The 17,889-nt window shown below is 32.0% G+C and overlaps 3 protein-coding genes across 3 annotated transcripts; 2 read left to right on the top strand and 1 right to left on the bottom strand.

Moving 5' to 3' along the window:
* The first annotated feature begins 368 nt into the window (after window positions 1–368).
* Window positions 369–3,450, top strand: LOC117905219. Its single transcript, XM_034818168.1, has 3 exons — window positions 369–502; window positions 584–654; window positions 2,500–3,450. Exons 1-3 carry the CDS (start codon window positions 426–428, stop codon window positions 3,288–3,290), a joined length of 939 nt encoding a protein of 312 aa, XP_034674059.1. The 5' UTR covers window positions 369–425; the 3' UTR covers window positions 3,291–3,450.
* A 916-nt stretch (window positions 3,451–4,366) lies between these two features.
* Window positions 4,367–5,565, bottom strand: LOC117905221. The gene is made up of 3 exons (XM_034818170.1): window positions 5,445–5,565; window positions 5,260–5,335; window positions 4,367–5,065 (listed from the first exon to the last, which is right to left on the bottom strand). The coding sequence occupies exons 1-3, from the start codon at window positions 5,478–5,480 to the stop codon at window positions 4,569–4,571; spliced, it is 609 nt and encodes a 202-aa protein (XP_034674061.1). The 5' UTR covers window positions 5,481–5,565; the 3' UTR covers window positions 4,367–4,568.
* Window positions 5,566–12,014: 6,449 nt separating this feature from the next.
* On the top strand, window positions 12,015–16,061 carry LOC117905216 (beta-glucosidase 44-like). The gene is made up of 11 exons (XM_034818163.1): window positions 12,015–12,387; window positions 12,496–12,554; window positions 13,420–13,495; window positions 13,599–13,670; window positions 13,956–14,043; window positions 14,341–14,593; window positions 14,691–14,806; window positions 14,894–15,111; window positions 15,217–15,248; window positions 15,330–15,432; window positions 15,527–16,061. The coding sequence occupies exons 1-11, from the start codon at window positions 12,030–12,032 to the stop codon at window positions 15,808–15,810; spliced, it is 1,659 nt and encodes a 552-aa protein (XP_034674054.1). The 5' UTR covers window positions 12,015–12,029; the 3' UTR covers window positions 15,811–16,061.
* Window positions 16,062–17,889: the final 1,828 nt, after the last annotated feature.

Here is a 17,889-nt window from a genome sequence, read left to right as displayed (position 1 = left end):
TTTGAAACTACACCTACAATATAAAATCAAATTCAAAAAATATTTGTAATATAAATTAAAATTTATAAAATTATAAGCAGATGTATATTGAATTTTGTGGAATTGTGGAAAATATTTTTTGAAAAAGACACATTTAGCATAGATTCTGATTTTTTGGAATTATAGAAGATGTTTTTTAATGCGATGCCTTTAATTTAAATTCAATTCTTTTGAATGTAAATCATTTTGGAAAGCAAAAAGTGTCATAATTGTATCAATATTTCTTCAACTACCGTATTTAAAGAAATATTTTTTAAAGTTGTCGTAGAAGTTAAAAATCCTGAAAACACAGACCTAACTCAGGTTAAGTAATATGTGGTAGGGTTTGTAGGTTTGCCGCCATCGAGTTTGAAATTCTACCGCCATCCAACAAAATAAACGAGAGGATGGCTCAAAGGCTGTTCTCACGCCTTTCGCTCCTCCAATCCCTCTGTAGAATCCCTAAACCCCGTTTGGAACCAAGGTCCACATTCTTAACCCTTTTCTCTTCCACTAATCTCCTTTCGTGATTTTATTTTCTGAAATCCCATGTTTGGTGTTTCAGATTAGAGGCTCTTTCTGACTCAATTACTTCAAGGAATGGAGTCAATCTCTGGGTTTCCCACAATTTACAAGGTCTGCCTCCATTCTTGGGTGATTTTCTATTATTCAGTCATTGGATTTTCTTGCATTTTGAAGTTTGTGATTGGAGTACGTGTTGTGTAGCCCATATGTTTGTAAAAAGTTCTCAGAGAAGAGGAGACATCTTTACTGTATATTTTAGCTTGTTCTTGCCAGTATCCCACGTCTGCCTTAAATTCATCTCCAGCTTCTTCCACTTGGATGCCCTATTTAACCGTCTGGAAGCCACATTCTTGTGTGTAGTGCAGGGCTGCTGAACTTTTTCATGAGATTTGAGCAGTCATATAATGTGTATACCTTGATTTGTTGATGAACTAAAATTATTCGGTGTAATTTTAATCATTGTAGAGTGATTCTGTGTTATATATTCTAAGTTTTTACTTTTTCATAACTTTGGGTAAATAAACAGCATAATAGGTTGACTAATATTAAGTGTACAAACAAGGTTACAACAGAAGGGGAGAAGGAAACAATCCCGAACTTATGATAAAGGACTTGTGAGGAAAAAGAGTCAAAATTTACTTGTGTTGTAGGCTTTAATGGTGTTAAGTTTAAGTAGACTTTAATTTAACTTAAGTCCAAATAGTTCTTAATAGTGTTAAGTATTAAGTTGTTTGTATTTTTTTTAATCACTTTGTCTAAAACAACTTTGTCCTAATGGAAAAACTAAGATGTTTTTACTTTTGTCTTAAATCTTAAAGCAACTTGCTTTAAAACTTAAGTTAAAACATTTGGAAAGAAAAAGATCATAATCGGGGTAACACAAGCTAATGTATTTGTCGCTGATTTACATGTTAACAACACTCTAATTTTGACATATTTGATTAGAAATAGTTCAAAGTCTACATGATGAGGATGAATATACAAGATCGACCCAAAAAGAAAAAGACAAAGAATTTTCTAAACTTCTTAAAAAAAGTTGGTATTTCTGAAAAGTTTTAGAATTCTCCTTAAAAGAAGTTTCTACTACTATAAACAAATTTTCTGCTTTTATTATATTTTTTAAATGATCTAATAGTTTTAGGAAAAGAAAGAAGAGTCTTAATAAGTTACTACATAGGTTCGGTTATTATTTTTATAGTTTTATTCAATTTTTATGGTTTTCTAAAGCATATAAATAAGATTGATGTAAAATAAGATTAATGATTGATGACAAATAATATTAAGTTTTTTTGCATACTTTGGATTAAAGAGCATGATATACAATGAATCCAAATCCTACAAGCTTAAACTATTAAGAAAACTGGTGCTTCAACCTAGTATCAAGGCCTATTTTGGAAGGATGTCATGTGTTCAAGCCCCATCGCATATTTATTTCCATTTTTTATTGTGTATCAATAGTATATTTTTTTTAGTTATTATGATAAATAAATAAATAAATAAATAAAGTTAAAAAAAAAAAGACCAAAATATCACCATTCCAGGATAACTGTCTTGAGAAGATAATTTTAAAATTTTATTTTTGAAGTTGTACAGTTCTAGTAAATTATAGAAGCTTTCTACTAGTTGGACCTAAAATGACTTTTGATCACTGTTATCAGCTAGAACCAACTGTTGAAGTTCTCTATTAAATTATGTGCATGATATTACATTTACTGACAGTCTGACACAACTAAGTTTCATTAAGGTCTAAATTACATGAATGGACTTAAGTAAAATTTTTTGGACATCAGGAAGTTTTTTTGGACTTCACTAAGTTTGTTCTCTTGACTAGTGATACATGGTTGCACCAAGATCCAGTTTTAGCAATTTTAGCATTCTGTCCCCCAATTTTTTTTTTCCTCTTATATTATTTTATTTGGGCTAAATGCATCTGGAATATATTTGAATATTTTGTAGTGTCACGGTCATATGCCCGTGGAGACCGTAAATATTATGATCTCTTTGGCAATGTAAAACCTGGGGATGCAGAATTCAGGAAAGCCTGGGAGAAAGGAATGGATGAAGAGTCTTGTATATGGACAGGAAGTGAAGATGAAAGTGATGATGAAAAAGGCCAAGGTCCTCTTGAAGAAGAGATCAAAAGAGTAAAGCAGGAAGCAAATGAGCATTCAGACCTCATTGATGCTGATGACAGTGATGAATTAAGAAGTGTATGGTCTGGAAGTGATGAGGAGAAGACACTTTGGACTGGTAGTGAAGGTGATGATGACGATGATATTCCTACAGAAGCCTACCCAAATGAGAAGAGTGATGCATATCTAGATAAATTATTCGAGTTTGAGGAACCACCTAAGCATCGAACCATTTCAGAACTATTGAAAGCTGAAAATGAACCAGAGGAGATGTCCCCAGGAAAGCAAGCTAGGAAAATTGCAGTTGAGAATGCTCTGAAAAAATTGAAGAAAGGACCAGATGGACGGTACACCAATGTGTGGGAGGTCATGAGTGATCTTGACATCCTAATAGGAGCATTTGAAAATATTGCGTCAGGGCCAGAATATGCGGAGCTGAGACAGGGTGGGCCTAAGAAATTAAATATTCAATTCTTCAAGGATATACAAGCGCGTATGAGAGATCCAAATTACAAGTTTTCACCTGAGTTAAAGTTGAAACCTAAGAGCAAATTGGTTTCAAGAAAGAAATGGCAAAAAGCCCAGTCTAGACGGAGGAAAGCGCAGAAGCGCTAGTTGTTACTTTTCAACTCTTGACTTTGCAAAAACATACCTGTATATTTTCTGACTAGTGGGATTTTATATATTTCTTGCTATATTGTATAACATGATAGATAATATTGGCTTATATTGTTATAGAGACGATCCTTGACGTAGACAGATTTTTGGCTTACAACTTTTTGTCCTTGAATTATTTTATTTATCCTGTTGTTTACTTTTGCATGTTTGATTTTCAAGTACTGTTGTCTGTTAGTAACTTTCATAAACAATTGCAAACTTAATTAAACAATTTGGTACAATGAGTACATGCTTGGTTCCTTACTGTTCAAATGCTGAATTATTTCCTTTTGGATTTGGAGTATACTATCATTTCTATTTATTCTCTAAGGATTAGCTCTATTTTATGATTTTCTTTATTTGGAAATCACATGTTTTGCTTGTTTGTCTACTGGTTTAGTGAAAGCATCAAGTACTTAGACTTTATGCTCACCTTAATTAAACAGTTTGACTTAAACCTCATCAAACTCAATTGGCCTGTGATGGCCACAAACTTCATCTTAGTAACCAATTTGATTGTGCTTGATTATATTTATTGAAAGTTATATGAGATGATTTGGGTGGTTAACCAAAATGCCTTTTACACAGAAAGCTTGATCCCTCTAAGCAGTCTTCATAAAGCTTTTTCATCTGAATTTAAACCAACTAGTTTTGTGGACAGTCAGTCCCTCAAGCCATATGAATCTCCATGAGGGGAGGGTCCGTTGATGGTGCTATTTGTAGTTATTAATACCCTTTCAAAAGTTAAATATTCTAGTATGTTAGTGAATAAGGAGATCGAGATGCCTTGGCTACTAGTCATTAGATCACATTATTTGTTTCCCTTTATGAAGCAAACCCACAAGGTTTCAGTCGAGACTTGGGTTTTAGATGCAATACATCACATAACTTTTGCTATGAATGGTTTGGCAATAATCATTCATTTTGTTTGGTAATGTATCAATCACTCCACTCTAAGTGAAAATTAAATCCCAAAAAGTTTGAAATCAAATAAACAAAGATGAAAGATTGTAATCAATGAACCACCTGTTTGAGTAACTATTTGAGTGTCGATATCGCTGAAGACATCTTGTAATCTGTCTGCTTTTTCTCATGACCGAGCTTGTATTTTGCATGACTACTGAAGTGTGGTTTTTCTGGCTACTAGTGAGGGTATGGTGCAGAACTGAAAATATAGTGATAATAATAATCATTAATAGAAGGAATTAGGGGATTGATGCATATAGATGTTGCCATTTATTCGTTAGACGGAAACCCTGCAGAAAAATCTTGAAATTCGCTCCATCCATAACCTCCCAAGCCAACAAAACCAGCAGCATTGACCTGAAAATTCTCCAGACCCATTAGCGTATTGTCTGCATCACCACCCATATACGCATATCCTTCCATTGTTGGTGTCGCCATGTTGTGATCAATATAACCTGCCATAGCCTTTGTCCCCATACTTTGATTGAGATACATCCCCCTCGCCCACCTATCTTGGTCTTCCATGGCATAAAAGGAAGGCAACATGTGCTGGTTGTCATTGATTCGATAATGCATTGGATGTATGCTATGATCATCATCTTTCATGAAATTGGAATGTTGTTGGTTCTGGTTTTGGTGGTTACTTGGGGGCCAAAGCTCTGCATGTTTCCCACGTCTCACCAACTTGTTGATTAAAGTGGCAGCATCCACATTTCCTGTGACTGTCACCTTCTGCTGCTCCGCATCTATGCTTACCGAGTAAACTCCTGAACCAAAAACCCAAAGAAAGGTAAGAAACCCAAGTTCAAACCAAAAAGCTAGGGGATTAGGCAAATGGCTCTGAGGAAGAAGTTGTGAATAGTGAGCAGAACCTCCAAACAAAAAGCCTAGAGAAATAGAATGGCCTACAAATATATGAGCTTGAAAAAGGAACTAATGAGGGTATTATCAAAATCAGGACCTTCAATTCTGCTAAGGAGTTTCTTCACTTTCTGCTTGCATCCATTACAGTTAACGTGTACCTTGAGAACACACGTCTGTGCAAGAAAAAGAAGCATGTGAAAGAAGGAAAAACACTCAAAAGGTAAAAATGCATACAAATGTAGGGAAAAATAGAGACAGGAAGCAATGGAGAGTCGGAGAGACCTGTATGTTTAGGAGCTGGAACCCACTTGTTGACATTTTGAATTTGGACTGATGCTTTGTGCTTGTAAGAAGCTACTTCAGTGGGTTGTGTGCATCTTCAAGACAAAGTGAAGCAATGGATAAATGGTGGAAAGAATAGTGTGATTTTGACTGGGTTTCCACAGCCATATAATTATGTTGATGCTCCTTAGCCATACACTACATCAGTAAGCACACCATTTTTTTCAACCTGACAAGCACCTCCACTACTTCCTTGTGATGGTCCACTATTTCAGTGATATATTCTTCATTCGCGGTATCTCGACTTTCCAAAATTGCCCCTCATTGTTTTAATAGTTTTTTTTTTTTTTTAATATGTGCATAAATATTACTCTTTCTTTGGATCGAGGCTTACCATATTTGTGGAAATTTTGATCCCCTCAATTAGAGATTTTGAAAGGTGAATTTCATTTTTACTTAAAAATTTGTTGTAATTTAGCAATGGTACAACTTGAAGTGATTATAATAACAATATTTTTATACATGACACTTTGATCAAAAACATTTTTACAAATAATTTGTCCAATGTTTTCGTTATAAACTGATATATATTATTGGTCGAGTTGTTGATAGCTTGTTATATAACATTCGATAATTGTTTTTTAAAAATGATTTTTAATATATATATAACTTTAATAACTTTCTCTCTTATTTGATATATAAAATATCATAATCATTCCTTTATGCACATAAACACCTTTTACGAAACCAAATGAACCCACATACCAAGGTTAGGAATCAGCTTTGATATCATTTTATAATAACTTGCATTTAATCGTATAGATATTATTTGCTTTAGGTCAACAAGGTCTTTGACGGCTTTAAAACGAGTGTATAAGATTAAGAGGAGTTTATACATATAGATAGTTCTAGTAACTTTCTTATTATACGATGGATATCATAAAAAACCTTCATTCAAAGCTTCTATTGTTTTCCCTCCAAGAAATCCAATTCACATGAAGTGAAGAACCCTCCTCAAAGCTTCTCTTGTTTTCCATTAAAAAAAATCTAGCTCCATAATACAAGTTTATATTCTCCCATGCTTTTGTCTTTATTTTTTGAGATCAACTATTATCATCTTATTTCAAACAAGGGTAAAATGAAATCTATATTGATACCACACATTTATTTTTTGATTTGTGTATTTTTTTTTTATTTGGTTTTATAGATAGAAGATATTTGTCTTAACACAAGATTTTCCTTTAAAAAAATTGGTTTAGAACTTGGAATAAAACTAAATTGCTCATGGCTTAAGATATTTCTTATTTCTTTCCTAATTATTTGGATATGATATTTGTGATTTTGGGTGTATTATTAAGACCAGTTTTAATTTCCATTGAAAAATATTTGTTTTGGTCTATTATTGGAACCAGTTTGGAATCTCATTAAAAAGGATACTTGTCTTGGGTATATTGGTGAGATAAATTTGGAATCTTAGAAAAAAAAAATATTTGTTATTTTTTTTCCTAGTTGTTTGGGTATGGTAAACAAAGATGTGATATTATTGTGGGCTATGATGGTGTTCAATTTTTCATTGCAGATATTGGAAATCCTCTTAGAGTATATTTTCTACAAAAATCTTAGTTTCTTAAAAGCTAAAATCAATTATAAAATTTTTTAAAACGTACAAAAATTATAAAAATTTAATTATAAAAACTTAATGAAATATAATCCCTATTGTAAATGCTTAATAAACAATGTTGAGTGAATGACCACCACATGTATTATTAGGAGGATAAAAGATTTCATTTACTCATCTTAAATAAGGGTATTAAATGAAAGCAATTTTAAGCCGACATTTTGGAATGAAAAAGAATCCATCCCAAGAAAAGAAGCCTTCGGAAGTTCTTTATTTCATTCTTTCTTCCTATTCTTTCTTTCTTTCAGTCTCTTAATTCTCTTTTATAGCTTATATTTTGTTCATTCACGTTTTATAACAATAACTGAATTATCTAATTTTTGTCATTTATGATTTCTTTTTTCCTTTGTATGGCCTTTCTTTAAATGTTTTTTTACATACTTTTTCTTATATATATATATATATATATATTATATATATATTTTTTTTTTTTTTTTATTTCCTCATTCAATGCATTGGGTGGATATTGCTAGTAAATTGGTATGACATGTTAGATGTCAATCAGGACAAAAAGGTTTCTCTAAAATTATTGCTTTTGTTACATAATATAATTATGATCAAGATGAATCACTTTTACCATACAAATGCACTAATATTAAAATTCATTAGGATAAGACCCAATTTAGAAAATTTTGAATTTTTTTACAAAATTAACAAATGTGGATTATCTTGCTATATCCCTAACTTTACAAATACTACAAATGTGCTTATTTATGATATATGATGTTTTCAATTAATTAAAATATTATTAATTGGTTTATATCTTTGTTATAACAATTACCTTGGCGGTAATATTGTGAAATAGAGATATTTGAAAGTTATAAAAGGAAGGTTTACTCACTTTCATTTATAATTATCTTCACAAAGGAGGGGAGATTATAACTAGTAAAAATAAAGTCAAATATAATACAAGGATGGACAAAGAAAAGCATGGTTCAAAGGATGTCATATAATGATTTTGTTTCGAAGTATGTGATTGGTTAAAGATTAATTTAGATGAATACACATTTCATTACACCATTGAGTTTGATCATCTACATTTTAATAGTTGGATGATGATGATGATGATGATGATGATGAGGATATGCATATAATGTTATCCCATAATTATGGTTATGTTTGTATTTATGTATTATAATGGATTCGTTGAGTAGAAGTTCAATGAGGTACAATCAATGTGCAAATTAGGAATTAATAAGTCATAAATGCATTATTAGTTGTCATTGATTCTATGATACAAGCAACATTTTTTAATGTTTTTAGTGGATTAAAAATGTAGTTATAAGAGTAGAGCCGACGCACAATTCAACAACATCATGTGAAGCCAACAATGACTCCAACATAGGAATTTCTCAAGGTTTCGTTTCAAGATGAGCAAAGATAGAAGTTGAGCTACTTGATTTAAACCATTGTCCTCAACCTATTTTTAGGAGTGAACATAGTTTTTCTAGTACATATGGATTTATAAATACATTATATACGATCTAATCATTAGTTGAGAGATTTTAGTACAAGTTCAAAAAGAATTTTCCAAATCGAATATCTATGAGTTATTCACTGAATGGGTGCCCTTAGAGAATGATCGTTAATTTAGTAAGTGCAAAAAAAAAATTGTAAGGTTCTTACCTTAAACAATGTGTACAAACATTATGCTAATATTAAATGTTCAACTTAACCTTTAGTGCGATCAAGGAAACTGCTCTTGTTATAAGGTAACTCATAAAGTCAATTTCAAAGTATTTGTCACATCAAATTTGCAAAGACTTCTTGAAGTGGTATAATATTTCATTAACTTATAAGCAAACTTGGAAATATAAATAAATGCTAAACATGGACATTTTTTGCAATTGTACATTGCTCCTTATTTTTAGTTCAAGGGCTCTTAATGGGTTGTTGACCTATTATTGTGATTAACTTAACCTATTTGAGTGAACCATAAAAAGGTTATTTTATTCTCTATGACAACATATGATATTGATAATGACATGGTCCTACTTACATTTGGGGTTGTCGATTTAGAAAACTATAAGGATTAACTATGATTTTTGTAAAAATTAAAGGACTTACTTTATGGAAAAAAAGGTACTCATGATGTCTTATAAGCATCAAACAATTCCTTTGTAGTGTTTATGAACTTTTCAAAGTTGAAAATCATATATATTGTTATAATAATGTAAAGAAATATTTTAGCAAATCTTGGGATGATAGAAAGAAACCTCACAATTGTCAATTTTATACAAAAATTTAAAATTATATAAATTAAGTGTTGTCATAATGTGTTATTTTTGTGGTAAATGTAGTCATTTTCTATCCTATCTATGCTTTTTTAGAAAATAAATAGTACCATACATGCCTATTTATATCCCATTTGACCTTTTTGTATAAACACATCAAGTCACCATTTTTGCAAGAGAGAATTCTAGAGATTTGTCCTATTCCAACATAGTAAAAAATTGATTAAAATGGTAATGAGCAAATTGAATAAATTTAATTGAAAGGAGTAATAGCCTTAAAGATGCCTTTTTAGACCACATTGGCAGCCAATATACATCATAAATGTGTAGTATCATCCACAATTCAATACATTTTAATTACTCAATGATTTTTTTTATAAAAAAAAAACACCAAATATTGTGAATTCATAAGTATTTGATTTAACGTAGTTGACTTATGACATTGACCATGCTAAGAACATATTAGGAAACCCCACAAGAAGTCTAAAAGTTCAAAATGGTATAACTTAGGTATTATTATAATGTATCGTAATGTTAACATATTTATGTTGTTACCACAGTGCAATTGTCTCATATTTTTATTTTATTATTTTAGAAAATAGATAATCTTGAAATATGTATATTTATATTCCATTTATCTTTTTATAAATTAAGTTAAACCTACTAGTTGGTCAAGATAAATACTAGGGAAAGTGGTTCAATATGCAACATATGGTGCTGAGTTCTAATACCCTGAATTTACTTAATATTAATTATTACGAGATAATCAACACCGTGAGATTGAGATTTGAGTTCATGGAATGTATGGACTTTTCCTTCATGACACATGGACCACTTGCTCGTAAGTTTCCTATTTACAAAATACAAAACCTTTGGTTGTTTAGAAGCAAAATAATATTATAAACATTAGAAAATTCATGGAAAAATATGATCTAAACAACATCATTTTATATTAATATCTTATGGAGGGTGGGTGATTCCCTCGAGGCTTTAACAATATTTGTCTTCATGTGGGGTCACATGCACGCTCTCCAACAATATTTGTCTTCACGATTCAATTATTGATATTTTCAAATTATTTGTCCTATTATCAACTAAATGACCTTTTCTTAGGCAATTATATTAAATAATAATTCTTTTCTTTTAATTTTTTGTGTTTTATTTCAGAGTTTTCTATTTTACTTATTTTTAGGTTTCTTTTGACAGTGATTTTGATAAAATTACTTTTAATTTACAATATTTTTTAAATATTTTGATAATATTTTTTTTATGAACCCTTATTTTATAATGTGTGATATAATAAAAGATAATTTAGAAAAACAATTGTCAATACAAATTCAAAATTAATTCCAATAATTGTTTAAATTTTAAACATCACACTTAATTTTATGGGAAACATACAAATTTTTAGTAAATTAGTAAAAAAAATTAATTGGTTTTCAAAATCGTGATTTTCTCATTTAACAAAATTTGGATTTGATAAATGATGAGTCACGTATAATTGACATATGACATATACTCAAAAAGTAACACGTAATAAAATTTAAAAGACTATAAAATTTGGTTTTATAAATAAAGTAAATTTTTTAATTAAAATCAAAAGAGAAATAAAAATAAATTAAATCCAAATAAGACAAGTTGTAAAATTTAAGGAACCAAATTCTTTAAATTAAACAACTAAATCTTATCCAATTCCAAAATTTAATTTTCTAACTTCACCCATAAAAGAATGGATGGTTTCCTTCAATGAGAGAAGTTCAAATCAGTAAAACGACTTCAAACAAGAAAAAAAGACTTGACTTCATAAAAAAGAAAAAAATTCATAATATCTCTTTACAAGTTTAAGAAATCATTCCGAAATAAAACTAATTTACACTCTCAATTTACACTCTCAATTGACTTTCAAAATAAATATAACACTTTTATCCTCTATTTTTAGATTATGATCAAAGCCAAAAAAAAAAAACATAGAAAAAAAATATTATTATTTTTGTAAAAAATATTAAAAAAGGTTATATCCCTAAAATTATTAATTTTAATAAAAAAATTTTGTTTTAAAATTTTCCATTATTTTGCTTATTTTGCAGGATTTACATGAAATTTATGCATATATTTATAAAGAAAATGCTTGCAATTTTATTAAAATCCTTTACATCAAGATAATTTTTACTTTTGGATAAATGAATGTTTTCCGAAGGACTTTGACTACTTAGAGAAAAATGGTCTTTAAATCTTATCTCTAACATCTAATAAACCATCTATTTAAAAGTTGAGGAACGTCTTCAAGATGATTTTAATTGTTTGATAAGATAAAAAATTATTTGCTATACTCGTTTATCAAGAAGAAGATAAATGGATCAACAATAGATTAAGATATATTTTAATTTAATCTATTGCTTAGAAATCATCTTATTTGAAATAAGATGATTTCAATTGTTTGGCAAAATACAAAGCTTCTTTATCAAGAAAAAGATTAAAGGATCAAGACATATTTTAATTTAATAGATTGCATTGAATGTTAAGAGATAAAGTCTTTGCTAAATGGATTGTTGGTGGAATATTAACCGATAAAACAACTTTATCCTTTACCCAGTGCGGAAAAATTTGGATATGAATGTGTGACAATAATGTAAATGGAAAGTTTGAGGACAGATCCGTCATTTAAGTAAAATCATGACTCCTTTATGGGGGCGTCTGCGTATAAATATTAAATATCTGGGTCTCCGGCCTTGCAGGGTCAGAGACTCGGTGGGATATTGGATTTTGAGGTTGAGGATGAAGGCATTGCCATGGCCGCTGCTCTGCTTCTCTCATATGGTCATTGCGGGGATACTGTGCATGGCGGCTGCGTCTGAGCTGGGTCCGGAAGAGTGGGCGGAGGGGGTGGGGCTGGAGACGGGAGGGCTGAGCAGAGAGAGCTTCCCGAAGGGGTTCTTGTTCGGAACGGCGTCGTCAGCGTACCAGGTGGAGGGAATGACTAATAAGGCGGGCAGAGGGCCATGCATTTGGGACCCTTATGTCAAAATACCTGGTCAGATTCTATTCTCACTTTGCATTGGATCCTTGCCTTTCTTCTTACTTCTTTCTTCTTTCTTCTTCTGTGTGTCTGTGATGAATGAGAGTAAAAATGGTGGTACAGGGAACATTGCCGAAAACGGAACCGCTGACGTGGCGGTGGACCAGTACCATCGGTACAAGGTATGGTCTCTCTGATTTGTGATTGGCCCCTACGCAAGTAGACTAGATATGGGTGATTGACGATATCATATTCTACTGATAGTGGTTTGATACTCAGTATAGCGGAATTTGTATTACCGACAGTCTGAATGGCATTGTTGGTATTTTTTTGGAAAATCAGGCGCAATTATCTTGACTATTCAATTATCTCGAATAAGGGAATATTGGACACGTGAAGCTTTCTAGTTTCCAGGATGAGGGGGTTGATTATGCACATGAAGCTTTCTACTTTATTCTAGAGTGTGAAGTTTTCTAGGCATATGAGGGTGTGACGACAGACAACCACACTCAACTTCCCCCCTTGACCATTGAAATTATAACAAAATTAATTGATTTTTGGATCATTTTTTATTGTCCAATGAATTCAGTCGCATGGCGATATATCTAATGTAATGCAGGTAGCTGGAGTAGTTTTGGATTTAACTTCCACTCTACCCATTTGTAGACTATGATTTACATGAGATTGTCTCACAAAATTCATCAAATGGTTGGCCTCTGTAGCTAATAATTGTGATACTAATCCCCAAGGTTCATATTTGATCTACTCATCTTCTGGTTAATGTCCATTTCTTACTGAAATGAAACTGGGTATGGTGATCCATGAAATGGGGTAGAGGTAGTAGCTACTGTCAGAATTAGGCTCCTTAACAACAAGTCATATACTCTGTTCAACCCCCATGAATTGGGTTATGAATATGACCAAATCACAACATCTTACAGCAATAAAATCATCATGATATTGAGCATTGGTTGATATATCATAACAGTACCATTCACTAGTTGGCCTATTCCATTTAGTACTTTTATTGTTGTTACCTGTTTGCAGGAAGATCTGGACATAATGAAAAATTTGAATTTTGATGCATACCGATTTTCCATCTCCTGGTCAAGGATTTTCCCTGGTATGCACAATCTTTGCCAGTGGCCTTCTGTAAACATCATTGGTCGATGCCATTTTTTGAATGAAGTTATGATGTTTTGTATGAACCCTTGGTTTTCATGCAGAGGGAACTGGGAAAGTAAACTGGGAGGGAGTTGCCTATTACAACAGGCTGATTAACTACATGCTCAAAAAAGGTAGTCATAATAAGGAAATAAAGGGCGAGTTTCATGTTTTCCCCACTAGAAAAACATGATAATGGTTTTAGTACTGGTTTCAATCTTGATTCAAGAAATCATCTATCAGGGAAAAATTTTGGATGGCTTGGAGTCACAAACCAGCCCTTCAAATTTTAGCACCTTATGATATTACTACAGCCTCTGTCCCTTGACACATTTTTAAATTAATGAGAACAAATATGCCATTTCTGCTGCTAATCAGTCAAGAGTAATGTGATGCAATTGTTACTGTATGACTTGTAGGGATTATCCCATATGCAAATTTATATCACTATGATCTTCCTCTAGTGCTCCAGGAGAAATACAACGGTTTGCTCAGCCGCAGAATAGTGTAAGTAAAGCAATAACGCTATCTCTTAAAGCAATTTCTTGTTTGCTTTTGTTCTTTATTTTTGGCATAGTCTTGGTCTGACTGCATTTAGGTGTTGGTAGAGTATCCCATAGAACGTGCAGTTGCCCATCATTTAGTGGAAAATTGTTCTTAAAACACTGTTGGGGGATCACTTTTGTTGTATTTTCATATGAATCAAATCGAGTCACAGAGTAGAACCGGGCTGGTCATATGATTGTGCAGAGTAATAATTCTAGTAGTTGTTCAAACATGAGTTCTAATACTCCAATCTTGCAGAGAAGACTTTGCCAATTATGCGGAGTTCTGCTTCAAGACATTTGGTGATAGGGTTAAGCATTGGACAACATTTAATGAACCAAGAGTGATAGCAGCTTTAGGATTTGACAATGGCATCAATCCTCCTTCAAGGTGTTCGAAGGAATTTGGAAATTGTACTGCTGGAAACTCATCAACCGAGCCTTATATTGCAGCCCATAACATGCTTTTATCTCATGCAGCAGCAGCTCAGAGATACCGTGAGAAATATCAAGTACATTCTACTTCTTTTTATTTTTATTTTTTTAACTTTTGGTTTGAGCTTAAACCATCTGAATTTCTCATCTATGCAAAATTTTATGAATTTTTAGGAAAAACAGAAGGGGAAGATTGGAATTCTCTTGGACACCGTCTGGTATGAACCTCTTACCAGATCGAAGGATGACCAGCAAGCAGCTCAGAGAGCCATAGATTTTCACCTTGGATGGTAAAAAGCAGAACATCTATTTAAACTAAGACTATAAAAATGATAGATTTACTTTTGAGAATTCATTTGCTTGCAATTATTTTACAGGTTCCTACATCCCATTATATGGGGTAAATATCCGAAAAATATGCAAGATATTGTTGGAGAGAGGCTTCCCAAATTCAGTGAAGAAGAGATTAAGTTGGTAAAAGGGTCAGTGGATTTTGTGGGAATCAACCAGTATACTTCTTTCTACATGTTCGATCCACATAAGCCTAAGCCTAAGGTTACAGGCTACCAGGAAGAGTGGAATGCTGGATTTGCTTGTAAGATCTTCTCATGCCTCCTGCAAATATTTCCTCTGTTTATTGCTTCATCAACTGATTCACTTCATTTTGTTCTCATTTCCATTTGGTGCCTGAAATTTGCAGATGACCGAAACGGGGTGCCAATTGGTCCAAGGGTAATGCTTATATGATCTATAACTATCTGTTAATTCCTACTTATATCTACATTCCTTATGACCAACTGTCTATGTTTTCAGGCAAACTCTTTTTGGCTTTACATTGTACCATGGGGTATGTACAAGACTGTGACCTACGTGAAGGAGCAGTATGGAAACCCACCTATAATCATCTCAGAAAACGGTACAGGCTGAAAGTCCTCCTCCCTTAATTTCTTCCCCTCCTCTCTTTTCCTGGATTCAATCAAAACTCATAGTCTTAAGTGGGGTGGTGGCAGGCATGGACGATCCAGGGAATGTGACACTCCCCATGGCATTGCACGACACCACAAGAGTGAAGTACTTCCAAGACTATTTGATAGAATTAAAGAAGGGCATAGATGAAGGAGCAAACGTACATGGGTACTTCGCATGGTCAATAGTGGACAACTTCGAATGGAAGTCGGGATACACATCTAGGTTTGGCATGGTTTTTATTGACTACAAGAACCAGCTCAAGAGGCACCCCAAGATGTCTGCATTTTGGTTCAAGAAATTACTCCAAAGAAAGAAGCAGCAGTAGGAGCATGCATGGTGTGAAGGTCTTGTTTTTGTTGAAGTGTTCCAGTAGTACTAGTAATTAAGGTCAATAATGAGAGGTAGTGAAACTTCATTTCAGTTCAACCCTGTATTGTTTGTGCTGAGTGATTGATCATGCACAACCGGTTTCTATACAGGAAAATAAAAAGACAAATCTAAACTTATTTGATCAAGACTGCAGTCAGTGACTTAAATAAAATTAGGCATATTCAGCCCAATGGTGCCTTTCTTCAATTTGAACAACTTTTGGAAAGATCAAAAGTTGGGACTGGTGATTCTCTTGTTAGGCTTTTGTTTAAAGTAGGCCAAATGGTGGGGAAAAGAGATTTAATTTTATAGTGATTAGATGCCCAAAAACGTTGCCCAAGAGGATTGTAATTAACAAAAATTTGCCTAAGGGTAAATTATGAGGAGAAAATTGATTTATCAGTTAAAAATTATGCACAAATGTGAGATAATGTTGCTAATAAATAAGAAAGTGGAGGTATCCTTCAATGAATTTTGGATTAAATCGTAAAAAAAGGAGTGACTTGGCTTTTGTACTGTGTTGGGCTTGCATGGGCCGACACGACATGACACGATATTTAGTGGATAGTGTTGGTCCGACACGACCCATTTGACACCTCTAACTATATATATATATTTGGACAGTTGGTTCGACACGACCCATTTGACACCTCTAACTATATATATATATTTAAAGAATTTGACTATTACTATCTAGTAACCACACATATACATGTCATTTGTACATTCTATACAAATTTTTTAGTTACTTTTATTTTTATTCTTGAGTATAATGTAATAACATTGATCATTTATATTCCATGAAAAAATGAGGAGGGAAATGTATGGATCCAACTTTGTCCCGAACCAAATGAATGGAACCAAACCAAATTAACTAATGTTAAATCACCTAGTATGGGTCAAAAAATAAATGGACTTTAATCCATTGAAACCAACCTAAATTCTTTATTTATAGGAGTATAACTACTAACAAAGCAACCCTCCAATTATTTAAAGAATATGATAAATGAAAAACAAGAAGTGAACAATTATTTTTAGTAATATTGTTTATTGCTTAAGATTTGAATAATACTAACTTTTTCATATTAAGTTTCAAATTTTTAATTTAGGTTTTGAAACATATAGATGCATCATAATGTGTAATATATAGATAGATTCAACAAATTATTTGACTAGTATCAATTTTATGACATATTTTAAAAGCTCCAATGTGGTTTTTCAATTGGTTGATGTATGAAACCAAATCAAGGACTATGAGTATATATGTTGTTTGTTAGAGGAAGTTATCAAAGAGGTTATATGCTACATGTGAGTCAAATAAAAACAAATAAAAAATAAGAGTTTTGATATGGGGTTAAATGAATGCAATTCTAAGAGTTAAAATAAATGAAAATCCCTATAATGTATGCAATTCTATCAAAGATGTTAGTGGAAGAAAATGTTGCTCTAACAAATGATTAAAAACAAATATAGGGATTTTATTTATAATAAAATTTAATATTTTAAGATATGTGAATCAAATTTTCATTATATGCATACATTATAGGGATTACCCAAACTACTCATAGGAATACCTAAACATTATATCTCATGTTATAACCATTCAAGATTTTGTATTAGTAGCACAACTACAACAAAATCAAGTTATAACCCAAAATCAAAATCATATTAAATCATCAAGAAAAATAAACCCAAAGCATACGGGTTCATTGTGATGTAGTGGAATGGGGTTTTAGTCTCCCATGTTTAAACTTTTCTTCTTTAGAGAGAGAAAGAAAAAAACTCATATTTCATTCATCGATGGCATATGAGTAGAATCTCTAATTTGTTTAGACTTGGGACCTCAACCTATTTATATTATTTTATTTTATTTTTGACCCATCATAACAAAAAAAAAATCAAATCAAATCAAGTGATCTCTACACATTAAAACCCACACTCAATGAGATGCCAACCCTAATAAATAAATAAAAACTTATCTTATCACTTTAATGGGCTAATGGAAAAATATAGCTAATAATTAACAATTAGTCAA

This window comes from Vitis riparia, chromosome 17 (assembly GCF_004353265.1).
Source record: "Vitis riparia cultivar Riparia Gloire de Montpellier isolate 1030 chromosome 17, EGFV_Vit.rip_1.0, whole genome shotgun sequence".
Classification (NCBI taxonomy): domain Eukaryota; kingdom Viridiplantae; phylum Streptophyta; class Magnoliopsida; order Vitales; family Vitaceae; genus Vitis; species Vitis riparia.
The sequence above is the reverse complement of the archived record's forward strand: the minus strand, read 5'-3'. Positions and strand labels throughout refer to the sequence as shown.